Source organism: Ochotona curzoniae, unplaced genomic scaffold (assembly GCF_017591425.1).
Source record: "Ochotona curzoniae isolate NIBS_2020 unplaced genomic scaffold, NIBS_Ocur_1.0 contig_498, whole genome shotgun sequence".
Taxonomy (NCBI): domain Eukaryota; kingdom Metazoa; phylum Chordata; class Mammalia; order Lagomorpha; family Ochotonidae; genus Ochotona; species Ochotona curzoniae.
Window position 1 is genome coordinate 137,189 of NW_024466445.1, and position 13,974 is coordinate 151,162.

A 13,974-nucleotide genomic window follows, 5' to 3' on the forward strand; every position below is an offset into this window, starting at 1 on the left:
GAGAGGATCATTTATAACAATAAGCACAAAAAATAGAAATATCTCAAGTAAATGATTTCAAGGACTTTTTTCAAAAGCAAAAGTTAGCAGGAATCAATAAATGATTTAAAAAACAGCAAAAATGAATGGAATTGGAACAAAAACAAATAACATTGCAACAATGCTAGCCATTTTTAAAGAATATGAGCAAAATAAGAATTTCTCTATACAAAAAAAATCAAGTAAAATTAGAGATGAAAAGGAATACATCATAATAAACTACTTTGAACAATTCTATACACCACCAAATTGGAAAATCTGAAATGAACAAATCCTTGACTACATATATTTATCAGGATTGAATTAAAAGGTGGCTTGGCATTGTGGCATAGCCTGTGAAGCTTCCATTTGAGTGCTGGCCCAAACGACCACTGGCTTGAGTTCCAGCTATTCTAGCTCCCTGCTGATGGCCTGGGAAGGTGGCAGATGATGGTACAAGTGCACAGTTAACCCAGCCCTGAGTTTCAGAAGTTATATGGAGTTGGTGTCTGATACCAGTGTTTCTATCATGATAAATCTAGGCTAAGGAACAGAATTGGGATTTAGATTGCCAGGCAGGGGGAGCACCAAATCATGGGTCAGATACTGGTTAACTGCGGAATTAGGAAAAACTAATACACCTTTCTGAATCACAGCTGCCGAGGTGTAAATAATACTTGCAATAACATATTCTTCTCAAAAACTGTTGTGATAACTACAAGAAATTACAAATGTTAAGGACATAATGTGGTGTCCAGCTCAGACTACACAGACTAACACATCCTGGGTTGTTTATATCTCTGCTTGATAAAATTTGAAAATATGTTGATCTTGAGGAAGTGATTGCATAGAGCCTGGAAGAATGCTTTGCAGAAAACAGCTCACCTGAGTGGTAAACCACATTATGGTGCCTTCTCTAGGGAAGAGTGAGAGGGAACATTCCACAATTCAAGAAAATGAGCTGGCTGAAATACAGAGGGAACCTCTGGTCAACATACAATATCAGAGGAGAAAGAAAATTAATTTCTTCTTACAAACAAACCAGAGCCTCAAATGGCATTTCACCATGCAGCTTTCCAGAGGAGATGTGTTTTATTTGAGAGTGGGGAAAAAGAGAGATCCCATCCACTACATCATTCCACTACAACTGCAAGGGCTGGTCCAGGTCATAGGCAGGAGCCTAGAACTCCATCTGAGTCTCCCTACAAGACTAGAAAGCAACAGGAGGAAGGGGGCTCAGGACTCATGCCCAGCATCCTGTGTGGTTTATGGGCATTCCAAAGAGTGCACAAAGTGCTCTACCAGACACCCAACACCAGGGTGGATTTAATTTTATTTTTAAGAAATCAGCATTTAGAATTATGTGATCTTCAGGCATTTAGTAATTTCATTTCCACTGTAGAATTCATAGAAATTTGTGTTTTCTGCTAGTACGTTTGCTACACTGTATATTTTAAAGTTTTAAATTTTTCAGAGATCTAATTATTTATTTGAAAGATTTAAGAGAGACTGGCAGAGAACGAGCAAGAGAAGGATGAGAAAGGGAGAAAAAAAAAAACTGATAGGCGCTCCAACCAAATCTCTCACTTGGGTCACTGGGGCACAGACACTTGAGCACTTTAGTTTGGTTTTCCTAACTAAGCACATCATTAGCTGGGAGCTGGACTGGAAGTGGACAGGTCATGATGTGGTGCCAACATTTGGTTCTGGCATCACAGGCAACAGTTTTAACCACTACAACACAACTGCTGAACCAAAGTTTTACTGTTACTCATTCAGCCATTAGTTTTATGACCCAAAGCCTACCTAGTCAACACAACTTCCCACTACAGTTTATCTTTTTCCTAGTAATATGAAGTGTAACTAGTGCGGTGAACCTGCCAGGGCTGAGACCTGGAGTCCCCAGTCACAAGAACGTGTGCCTGATTCAGGAGGCGCCCTTTCTGCCACCTTCCCAGCACCCAAGGTGGTCCGCAACCCCATTTACCTGGTCTGGTCCCCGGGGTTCCTACCTTCTGTCCTGAGCAGCAGGAGCTGCTGTTCTTCACTTTCCTTCCTTCTATGGCTTCTGTGAGGAGTTTGTCAGGATCTTCGTCTAGCAGGCAGTCCCGGAGTTTATCCCATTTGTCATCGTCATGCCTGGTGGAGTTCAGTAGACACTTGTCTGTCTTCAATAGGAGGCAGAACCTTTACAGACAGTGCTACTGGCGGTTTTCCCAGCCTGGGGAACACAAGGTCAGCCCTGCAGGTGAGCCCCAGGTCTGGCCCCTGACAGATTCCCCACCTCAAGTCACAATGAGTGTTGCCAAGCAACGCCATGAGACGCATGCGCACTTCACGCCTCTCCCCAGCCAGTCATGAGGCATGCGCACAAAGGCCCAGTGGGCAGGACTGATGGTTGGACCTCCTTTCTGAGCGTTTATCTTGTTTTCAAAAACGAATGGAGATTGGTTGTCTGTAGACACAATCTGGGAGAGATTCATACCTGGCTTGATGCTAAAAACCTTGTCCAGAGAAAACTCTTCAAAAGGTTCAATCTCCTTACTCCTCAGTCCCTCATTCCTGTGGGTCCTTCAGGGTTTCCATGGGAAATGGACAGCTGCAGTGAAATCGCATCATGGTGATTTTAGATACTGTGTCTCTGAAGGTAATCAACTGCAACTCTGAAGAATTAATCAGCATTTGTTGTTCACGATTCATGAGGAAAAATTACCATTTTTCTCTCCTTTTAAAGAACGTGTTTTTTCAAAACTTATATGTTTTAAATGAGAGGCAAAGAGATAGAAAGACAGAGCAGATGTTCAAACCTCTTTTACTCCTTTCCCAGATAACCACAGGAACTGAGCTGAGCATGTCTGACACTAGGAGACAGGTGTCTCTTCCATATCTCCTGGGTGTGTGCAGGGGCTCAAGCATTTGGTCCACCCTCTGCTGCTTTCCCCTGTGCATTGCCAGCGAGCTAGGTCAGAAGTGGAACAGCAAGGATTCCAAGTGGCATCATGGCTGTGAGACTGTACTCACTATACTTCAACATCAGGTGATATATCCTATTTCTCACATTTGGTGAGGGTCTTCACAATCTGCTCTCTGAAGGGTCATGTCCTACCTCTCACAAATATTGTGATGCTTCCCAAAATGCTGTCTCATTTTATTATTCAAACACTCTTCAGTTAACCATTGTGCATGAATTCCAAATACTGAGCACAATTCATAATGTAAAATATAACTTTTCATTCAGCTTTTCATACATAGCAACTATTTACACATGGCCAACGTTGCAAGGATGAAGCATTTCTCAATTATAAGTGTACTCCAAACATTCATTTTTGTTATTTATTTATTTTAAGGGCTGGGACATGGACTCAACAGGCTAATCCAACAACAACAACAACACAGGGGTTCCACATTGGTCTCCGTTCATGTCCTGGCTGCTCCATTGTAATTCAGCTCCGAGGATGTATATTGAGAAAGCAGAGGAGAATGTCCCAAAGCCTTAGGACCCTACACCCTTGTTGGAGACCTGCAAGAGCCTCTTGTCTCCAGGCTCCTGTCTTGGCATCTGCTCAGCTTTAGCCATCACAGCAATTTAGGGAGACAAATAGCAGACGGAAGATCTCTGTCTCTCCATCTCTCTGTGAATCTGCCTTTCCATTGAAAATAAATGTATCTTTTACAAAATTACTTTGTCGATGTTTTTGGTTATTTTTTTGGTCTTTTAAAAGTTTTATTTTTATCTTTATTACATGGATGAGGGGATTGCAGACCTCTGAGGGCCTCTGATTTATGCGGAGTGACTCAATACTGCGGACTGGTAAATTTGGGTGAGACAAATGGTTCAGCAGTTTCTCCTGTGTCTGATGGTGAAGGGCAGAAGGAGTGCGCCACTCCTTGCTGAAAGTCTGCATCAATCCTAAGGAAAAGATTTAGTCATTTGGTGTTACCTATATTTCCTCTAAAATATACCAATGGACACAATATTCCAAGGGTGTTATTTGAATGGGTTTGATTACCCTGAAAAGTTGTTGGTTTCCTCATACTGGAGTTGGAAAGTTCTTTCCTGGGTCTATGGGCTGTCCTTGTCTGCCTATGTGTGTCCACAGACCTAGGTGCTTGCTGCAAAGCCTGTCCAGGAGTGTTTTTCACCCTGTCCATCTATCCATCTTCTGGTGAAATATTCAAAATCTTCTGTTGGCTTAGATGACCTGGCTATCTTGTTTTTCATGTGTAACTGGGCATGCTTTCTTTTCTTATGTGGAAGTCAGAAAGCAAAATTGTGTAGTCCTGTAGGATGTCATCCTGATTCATTGAACATGGCCTTAGGATTTTCCTACAGAGGGTTATCCTGCACTACACTTGGTAAATTCTGCGATGTTAGGAACTCTCTTGGATTGCTCACAGCATTAGCTGTGTCTGACATGCCAAAGTGTTTTCACATGCAACAATGTATAAGTCCATTAAGTGAAGACACTAAGTACACAAATCCCATTTATGGTATAATTTATGCGTTTGAATATTACTGACAACATTAAAAATATATTTGGAAGCTGACCTGATGGCTCAGCAGACCTGCATGCAACCTGTGGCACTTGCATCTATGCCATCTGGGTGACAGTTCCTGTGCTGGATGCTCCATTCCAATCTGGTTCTCTGCTTGTGGCCTGGGAAAGCAGCAGGGGATGGCCCCAGTCCTTGGGACCCTGCACCCATATGGGAGACCCAGGAGAGGCTTCTACAACTCACCTGGGGAATGCACCAGGAAATAGAATGTCTTCTTTCTATCTCTTTTTCTCTTCTGCACAGTCTGCCTTTAACATAAAAATAAATCCCTACATATGTATTTATTACACATATATATATAAATTTCAATTGGATAGTTTGAGTAACTTTCAAATCATGTGTTCAAAACTGATAATTTTCTCACTAATTTTTTTCAAATATTATCTTGCTTGTTTAATTCAATAGAGAGAAAATGATTTATCAATGATTATTTCATTCCCTAAATATCTGATATATCCAGGTCAATGCCAGACTTAAATGAAATGCAAGATTGTAATATGAGTTGAACAGGAGACGTTCTTATCTGAGCCACTTCAATTTCCAACCATGTTAGTGGGAAGCTTTAGTCGGTAGTGGAGCTAGAACTCCATCCCAGGCTCTCTGAGACAGGATACATGCATATCAAGTGGCTTCTTAGCTGATACAGAAAATGCCCTGCTACTATTCACTTCCCAAATGACATTAAAAACATGGGTAGAAAGTATTTTCAGCCACATTCTTTTTTGAAAAAAAAAAAACATAAAACAAGTGGGATAATGTGTGTATATATCACACAGATAATCTCTGAAGAACAAATAGACAAAAAGATATGTGTAAGATTATTAGACATACAATCAAAAACATGCATGGGATGATTCTGATATTTGAAAAAGTTTACTGAGAGTTCTTTTGTGACCTATAATGTGATCAGTGCTGGAGAAGGTTTCATGTGTAGATGAATAAAAAAGGCATATTCAATGTCTGTGGAATAAAAGACTCTCTTGATTTATACACATCACATTGGTTTTGAGGGTGCAATAACTGGTTTATGAAAGCAGAATGGTGATTTATGATATAAAATTATTATTATAATACAATGGTTGCTTTCACGTCAAAATTCATTATGGTCATGAGAGTTATATGACTTACAACTGATTATATCAGTACTAGGTGAGCTTTATTGCATCAGAACGGTGAAGGATCATACACAAATTGATTAAGATTTTGCAATGCTTTTTATTAATGGATGGTTTATGGCCTCTATGATAATGATAATTGTGCAATTATCATTTTCTGACTTCCTAGTTGATCATATCATACTGTTAGGTTGATATCAGAATATGGCTTTCTCTTGCCAATTGATTATGATTTCACTTGTTTTGATATTCATAGATTGGTGTTTTATGACATTCAAATTCAAATTCATTATAACTGCAAAATTCTTGCTTTTGACAAAGCAATTGGTTATGCCATCAGACAGTTACAGGTTGATCAGATCCAGTTTTCTTGCATGACTCTGAAATCACACCATTAGGTTTATTATATCAGAATGGTGGGATATCACATACCAATTGATTATGATATCAAATTTTCTGATGACAATTTCAAATTTTGACCTCACAATTAGTTTTGATGACAATGAAAAGTTTATGATTTGTGGCTGTGTATTGTAACTTTCTGTTGCAGTAGAGATTTATACTGTAAAGCCTTTCACTTTGTAAAGATAGATAGACAGATAGGGGAAAGATAGATGATAGCTAGCTAGCAAGCTAGAGACACAGATAAAAAGATAGATAGATAGATAGATAGATAGATAGATAGATAGATAGATAGATAGAAATCTCAGATACTGACACTCCTGGAGACAGGTTTCTGTGTTTTAGGATCACATGCTTTTATTCTTTTTTTTTGGTCCCGGTGGCATGGCCTAGTGGTTAAAGTCCTTGCCTTGAACGCGCCGTGCCAGGATCCCATATGAGCACCACTTCTAATCCTAGCAGCCCCACTTCCAATCCAGCTCCCTGCTTTTGACCTGGGAAAACAGGGAAGGACGACCCCAAGCTTTGGGACCCTGCATCCACGTGGGAGACCCAGAAGAGGTTCCTGTTTCTTGGCTTCAGAGTGGCGCAGTACTTGCCAATGCGCTCACTTGGGGAGTGAACCATCGGACGGAAGATCTTTCTCTCTGTCTCTCCTCCTCTCTGTATATCTGACTTTGTAATAAAAATAAATAAATCTTAAAAAAAAAAGCAAAATAAAGTACACTAAGCAGTGTTTTTAAAAAAATTTCTTTTTTTTTTTTTTTTTCTGTCCTTCTTCCACAGTAACAAATCTCATGGAGGCCAGGGTCATGAGTCAAGTACTTTTCCATTCAGACATGCAGCTGCCTAATTAGGTATTCTTTGGAAAGAAATATGAACCAGTAGAAATCAGCATTCCTGACGCCGCTGCGCTGCTCGGTTCCGTGTCCAGGGACCACGGAGTTGGGCAGGGGCGCGCTGGGCGCCTCCATAGCGTCATGGACCCTCTCCCTGGGCCTCAGCAGGCACCAGCCGCGGGAACCCCGGGCCTCCTTGCAGAGCCTGAGCGATCCCCGGTTCTCTGGCGCCCCCTCCCTCAGCCCCATTTTTTTTTTCCCCTGCTCTGGCTGTTGCTGCTGCTTGTATGCTCCAATATGGCAATGGAACCGCCATCCCACCTTAGGCTCAAGGCGCCCGGCCCCCCAGAAATGCGGACCCCAGGGGCCAGCAAGGCCGCCCCCAAAGACACCCCACAGCCGCCGGCGGGCGGGAGGCTATGCTTCCTCAAGGGCTGCATGCTCCCCTTGCATCAGGTGGCCTGGCACATGTATGGGAAGGACAAAGTGAGCATACTACAGCATCCAGATGGCACAATTTTGAAACAGTTACAGCCTCTTCCCAGGGGCCCAAGAGAGCTGGAATTCTATAATATGGTGTATGCTGCTGATTGTAATGACAGTGTTCTTCTAGAGCTACGAAAATATTTGCCGAATTATTTTGGCATTTTGTCACCTCCCACTGCACCAAATGATTTATATCTGAAACTGGAAGATGTGACCCACAAATTTAATAAGCCTTGTACAATGGATGTAAAGATTGGACGAAAAAGCTGTGATCCTTTTCCATAGTCCGAGAAGATTCAGCAGCAGGTCAGCAAGTACCCACTAATGGAAGAGATTGGGTTACTGGTGCTTGGCATGAAGGTGTATCATGTTCATTCTGATAGGTATGAGACACAGAACCAGCACCATGGAAGAAGCTTAACAAAAGAAACTATTAAGGATGAAGTCTCCAAGTCTTTTCATAATGGATTATGATTAAGAAAAGATGCTGTTTCTGCCAGTATTCAGAAGATTGAGAAAATTCTTCATTGGTTTTGTAAGCCAGAATCAGCCTAACTTTTATGCAAGTTCATTACTGTTTGTTTATGAAGGTTCATCTCAGATAGCCACTACAAAGTCCAATGACAGAACTCTGGCAGAAAAGTTTTTGTCCAAAGGACCCCTGTCAAATACGGAAGTACTGGAGTTCAACAATAACTTCCATCTGTCAAATTCCCCAGGAAATGGAAAAATAGAGTCCTCAATAGGCAAAAGCTGATCCAAGATGTATGCTCGGCACAGAAAAATGTATTCAAAAAAGCATCACAGTCAGACTTCACTGAAAGTTGAAAGTAGAGAGCAAGACAATGGGTGGAAGAGCTTATCACAGGAGCATTGAAATGGAAATGTACTTTCCCAACTGGAAAAAGTTTTCTACCATCTGCTTACTGGTTGTCAAGAGATTTCAGAAGTGGAAGTGCGAATGATAGATTTTCCTCATGTGTTTCCTAGCAACAGCATAGATGAGGGATACGCTTAAGGGCTCAAGCATCTAATCAATGTACTTCAGAGTGTGTTAGATAATTGACTCCTTTGCTTCAGTCTTTTTGAGGGGTGGTCGATCACAAGAGCAGTAATCACTCCTTCTGCCCGCTGATGCTGTGTGAAGAGTTTGTATTGTGCATCAACGTTCTATTTGTCTTTATACTTTAGTAGAAAGCTTAACATTTTTACAATCATACTCAGGAAAACTAATTTGTTAGAAAACCATGAAGAAAAAGAAACTTAGGAACGTTAAGCAGGGAATGTGGTGGTACACGGCATAAACACCTATTTGGCTCAAGCAACATGGAAACCATTCTTAAGTCATCAAGAGCTTTTTTCACATTCTGTAGCCAATTTATCATGAAGTCTCTGTCCACCCACCTTTGACAGTGAGCCATATCTAAACTACTATGCTATTACGACACCTATGAAATCTGGAGAGCACAGGTTGATATCCTTAGGACTGCTGTGTAAGGAGTGACTAAAACTGGAGAAATTTCTGCTTGAGGACATTCATTGTTTCAGTTTTACATTAAAAGTCAAAGCAGCATATCAAAAGGTGCTTCTTTGTGCAATTACTTAAAATTGTTGCATTCCAAAAGCAGATTTTTCCTTTAATTTCCATTTGTAGATATATTTTAAAATATAATACTTTAAAGAAGATAATTGAAATGCACAACGACCATAAAAATCTTGACATTGAGCGTGCTAAATATTCTGACTGGAATTAGGAGGAGAGAGGTTGTTTGCAAGAAATGAAACTTTCTTAATACATGTTTCATTTATGGGAAAATGAGAATATACATTTATTACATTATGAAATTATGATATGGCAGTGAGGAAAAGTGTAGTAAGCAGCGTGTTACTTTTCTGTATTTGCAGTGCCAAAAAGGTGAATGATTAAAACTTTGCTTTATTTCTCCTTTAAATAACATTTGCAGACTTTTAAACTTCATACATGGCTGCATTAACTTGTTCATGGTAAGAATTTATGTTGCCGGGCCCGGCGCGGTGGCACAGTGGTTAAGGTCCTTGCCTTGCACGCCTGGGATCCCATATGGGTGCCAGTTCTATTCCGGCAGCCCCACTTCCCTTCCAGCTCCCTGCCTGTGGCCCAGGAAAGCAGTCGAGGACGACCCAAAGCCTTGGAACCCTGCACCCGCGTGGGAGACCCGGAAGAGGCTCCTGGCTTCGAATTGGCATAGCATTGGTTCTTGCACTTACTTGGGGTGAATCATTGGATGGAAGATCTTCCTCTCTGTCTCTCCTCTCTGTATAACTGCATTTGCAATGAAAAAAATAATAAAAATAAATCTTTAAAAAAAAACAGAATTTATGTTGCCACAAGTAGTGTTTCCTAGAATTTGTGTTAAGTGATGAATGAAAGGCAACATCCAGTCTTAAGTTGTTAGAGAAAGATCATGTATAAATTAGCAGATCATATGAAGTTTGGTGCATATTGCAATCCATATTTTTGTCTTTCAAAACAATTTTATGTCGCATTCAACAAAATAACTAATTCCCTGGAGGTCAAGGGCAAAACTGCTTTCCCTGGAAACAGAGAGGCAGCTTTGTCTCACACCCACTGCCTCCCAAAAAGTCACTAGGTGTTTGCCACCAAAGAATCTAAATTTTCAACCTGCAGGTATATTTGATGTCAGTTCTGTCATCCCTTACTTTGATTTCCTACCAACTAATCTAAACAGTTAAAAGTTTTGCTTATATATTCTTGGAATATGTCTTGAGCTTGTACGTTATTACTTTCTCCCATCCCCCCCCCAACTTTACAAATTTACATTTAAATCTAAGCACCATTTTTGTATGTTAAGTTATGGAGGAAAGTATCAAAACTTTACATTTCTTACCTTCCCAAGTCTGTCTTGAGAGTGCTTTTAAAAGTACCAAGTGCTCTGCAAATTTTACGCTTAGTAAGTCTATTAAACCAAGATTAATTGAAAATTTGTATACATTTTGTAACAGTAAAATTTGATGTCTTTTCATTTTTTATTAGAATCAATGTAAATATTTTTCATGTGGACTTCATACCTTTTTCTCTGCTGCCCATATGAGTACTGATTAGAGATTTTTGTGGGATTGAATTTCAAGATTTTTAGTTCTATTTTTTCCATTACAATATGGACTTCTGTTGTTGATGATATTTGGATAATTGTTCAGGAAACCTTAAGCATAAGTAATAAACACTATCCTCAATCTTAACATGACAAGAGTCTTTTTTGTATGGAATGGTGTCAGTCTACGTACAATGAATTTAATAAATTTAAGTATTATCAATATTTTTGCACATTTTAGCTCCAAATTTTCATTTATCTGCATTTGGAAATGTGGTTTTATTAAATCTGCGTGTTAACATTTTTTATACAATAGATCATGTTTTGTTTTTTTTAAAAAAGAACATTTTTATCTTTTGTTTTTCTGGGAAGGGATTAACATCTAATCCTGTTCACATTTTTTATCACTGTTATCCAATGCTGATTTTATGTTAAGTAAGCTTACATGTAACAGTATCAGTTTATGTAATCTATATGTGACTATTTTACTGTCCTTGTCATTTGATTATGCTGAGATTTACCACTGTGGGGATGAATGATTGCTGTTCAACATGTGCATTTTGAATGTGTAGACATTTAAGAAGTGAAGTAAGAGTAACATTTGGTGTCATGGGATTGTTACAGCTTTTTCACCCTAGGAAATATAGTGATTTTAGTGTATTTCTTTGAATGCATTCATAAAAAGAATTTTTAAAGAAATGGTGTCTGTCGAGAGGATGCACTCTATGCTAGGTAAAGGCTCACAGGGAAGGAATCTCAACTGAACTCAAACCACGGACATGCAACGGGGTAGAGAAATCCACCATGAGGGGAGGATTGGGGGGAGAGGGGGAAATTCCAGTACCAAAAAAGCTGTACCACATAATGCAACGCAATAAATTAAAAAAAAAAAAAGAAATTGTGTCTGTGAATAAAACATTTCTCTAATTAAAAGTTAAATTTTACAATAGTTTTATAATAAAATATTTACATTGATTGATATTTTAATATTGAGGAAAATTGCATAGATCAAGTTAAAATCAATGATAAATCCTAATATTTTATCTAAATAGTTTTTCAAGAAACAGTTATGAAAATGTATATTAAATGACTGTATCATGGAGATTGTGGTGTTTGAACTCTGTATTCCTGAATCTTCGATGTATCTGGAATTATACTTAGAATGCCTCTTTACACTACAGGTTTGATATCGAGGGGCTCTAGACTGTGTTCCGTTGAATAAGGAGTTTGGATATAATTTTAATACTTTGTGATTTACCTGCCGCTTTGTTTATATCAGAGCTAAAGTCTAATTATCAAATGTATAATGTTACTTAAGAAAACAGTTTCCAGATATATTTCATTTGCAAGGGTTTTTTGCTGTATGCAGATGAAAACTTTTTTTTTAAGATTCAAAGTATTGGAAAAGACATAGGCTGAAAGAAAATGTTTGTGAAATTGAAGAATTATGTCCCCTATTTTAGTAGTTCCCTGTTATCAGTTTGGCTTTTTATACTTTGAAACTTACTTTGCTTTAAAAAAATTATTTACAATGCTATGTGAATATCTTACCCAGTGCCTTTAACCTTGATTTGATAACATTTGTCACCTTGCCTATCCTTTCTGTTATAACATGCTGTGTTTTCATAACCTTAAAGTCATCTAAAAAGTTTTTTTGGTTTTAATTATTGATGTTGTCATTGAAAGGTGTAACAGTTATTTGTTAAGACTTTGGAGAGACAGGATTGCCTTCAGAGGTCAGCATTCTTCATTAGTTCATTCAAAAATATCTGTTGGCTATAAACTCAGTGGGAAGCATTATTTGGCCCACCACAGTACCTCTTCCAGCACTGTGTCTGAACAGAGTGGGATGGAGACCTAGAGATGTAAAGAAATAGCCATTGAAAGAAAATTAGCACTTTAGCTTGTGTAGAAATAAAGGATAAGGCTCAAGTTGAGATGAACTAACAATATATTAGAGAGGTTAGAAAGTATGTTGTACAGCATTGTGACTTCTTTTTGGCTTTTGAATCTGGGCGGTATTTATATATCATATAATGAAAGCCTTAATTTTTTACTTCACTTGCTGGTAAAGGTAGGTTTAATTGGACTGTCCATTTAGAGTAGTGTTGAGCATAATGTTACTGTGAAAAACATTCCATTATGTAGTCACAGACAAATGGGCTTCAGTTTTTATTTTTTGTATGTAACAATTCAGTAGAAATACATTAGATTTCAAACTTGTCTTTATCACTGGTGCTTTAAATTTGGCACTGAATATGAAGCTACTTTCTGACTAAGAATTGAATTTTTACTTAAAATCACTGTTAATGTTTTAGGGAGGCTGTAACCATAGCCTTTCTCTTTGTCCAGGTTCATATTTAATCTCCTACTGGTTCTTTTGATAATTTCTGCAATTAAACAAATTGGAATGTAGTTTGACAAAGATTGCTTTTTCTTTGATCTTTTTGTTATTATTAGAGTTAAATTTGGCCTGGCATTCACTTGCAATATATAAACAATTTAATTACACAGTGAAATAGTCTTCAGTATGATATGTGATACACTTGCATATAGATGAAAAGGGTGTGCACAGAGACACTTTACTATGCGAACTGTACTGGACGATTTATGAAAGCATGTGAAATTGCACCTAAAATTGTGTTCTTAGTGACCATTAGCAGCAATGCTAAATTAATTTTACCTGATGAATGAATGTATTTTTAGTGTAATCACAGTTTGGCTTAAATGTCTTCATATCTTTTTTTCCTTTATGTATTTGTAAACTACACTATTGATACAGGGTGTTCTTGGACTGCAGGGGTTATTGTCAATGTGATTTGCGTTTTTACTTTATAAAATCATTTAATGTGATATACCAATTTTTAAAAGTGATATTTAGATAATCCTAATAACTGCATATTTGACATCTTATTAAAATGTTTTGAATTGGAAAAAAAAAAGAAATCAACATTCCTCAATCAAGCTTACCTTTATTAGTGGCCAAGAAATAAAATGTTTACTAATATAATCAAATAGTTATTGCAAAATTCTGAAAAAAGTTATTTTCTTTACCTAAAAAAAACTGCATGCAAATAGATGCAGTCTTTTTTTCTAGATTACAATCCTATTCTTCTACCTGACCTGAGTACTGACTGAATACATGAGCTGTCCAAGCCAGAAGATGAAAGACAGACAGTCCCTCCAGGGAATGGCATTAGGTGGTAGAAGTCATCTTTGTCAATTCAGCCACCTCAGAGAATCTGCCTTTGCACAGGATGTACAAAATGAGTGTAATTGAAATCATAAAATGAGTTTAATTTCCAAAGTTAGCCAAAATTTTGTCCACTATATATACCCACTAATTCAGAGGCTTCCCCACTCAAGGGTTCTAGGATCATATCCACATTTCTATCTGAATTGATGGACAGAAAGGGAGAAAATACTGATGTGTTGGTGCCAAGTCGTAAACAGCTAATTGGAAAG

The 13,974-nt window shown here is 38.3% G+C and overlaps 1 protein-coding gene and 1 pseudogene across 1 annotated transcript in view; one reads left to right on the forward strand and one right to left on the reverse strand.

Moving 5' to 3' along the window:
- LOC121161977 (putative vomeronasal receptor-like protein 4) overlaps positions 1–7,066 on the reverse strand; it is a 40,686-nt gene extending 33,620 nt beyond the window's left edge. Inside the window, exons 1-2 of the mRNA XM_040988725.1 lie at positions 6,998–7,066; positions 2,031–2,186 (exon numbers count right to left, since the gene is read on the reverse strand). Of these exons, the coding sequence (XP_040844659.1) occupies positions 2,031–2,186; positions 6,998–7,066 (225 nt within the window). The remainder of the gene's footprint in view (positions 1–2,030; positions 2,187–6,997) is intronic.
- Positions 7,067–7,228: 162 nt separating this feature from the next.
- On the forward strand, positions 7,229–8,483 carry LOC121161980 (annotated as a pseudogene).
- The last annotated feature ends 5,491 nt before the right edge of the window (positions 8,484–13,974 follow it).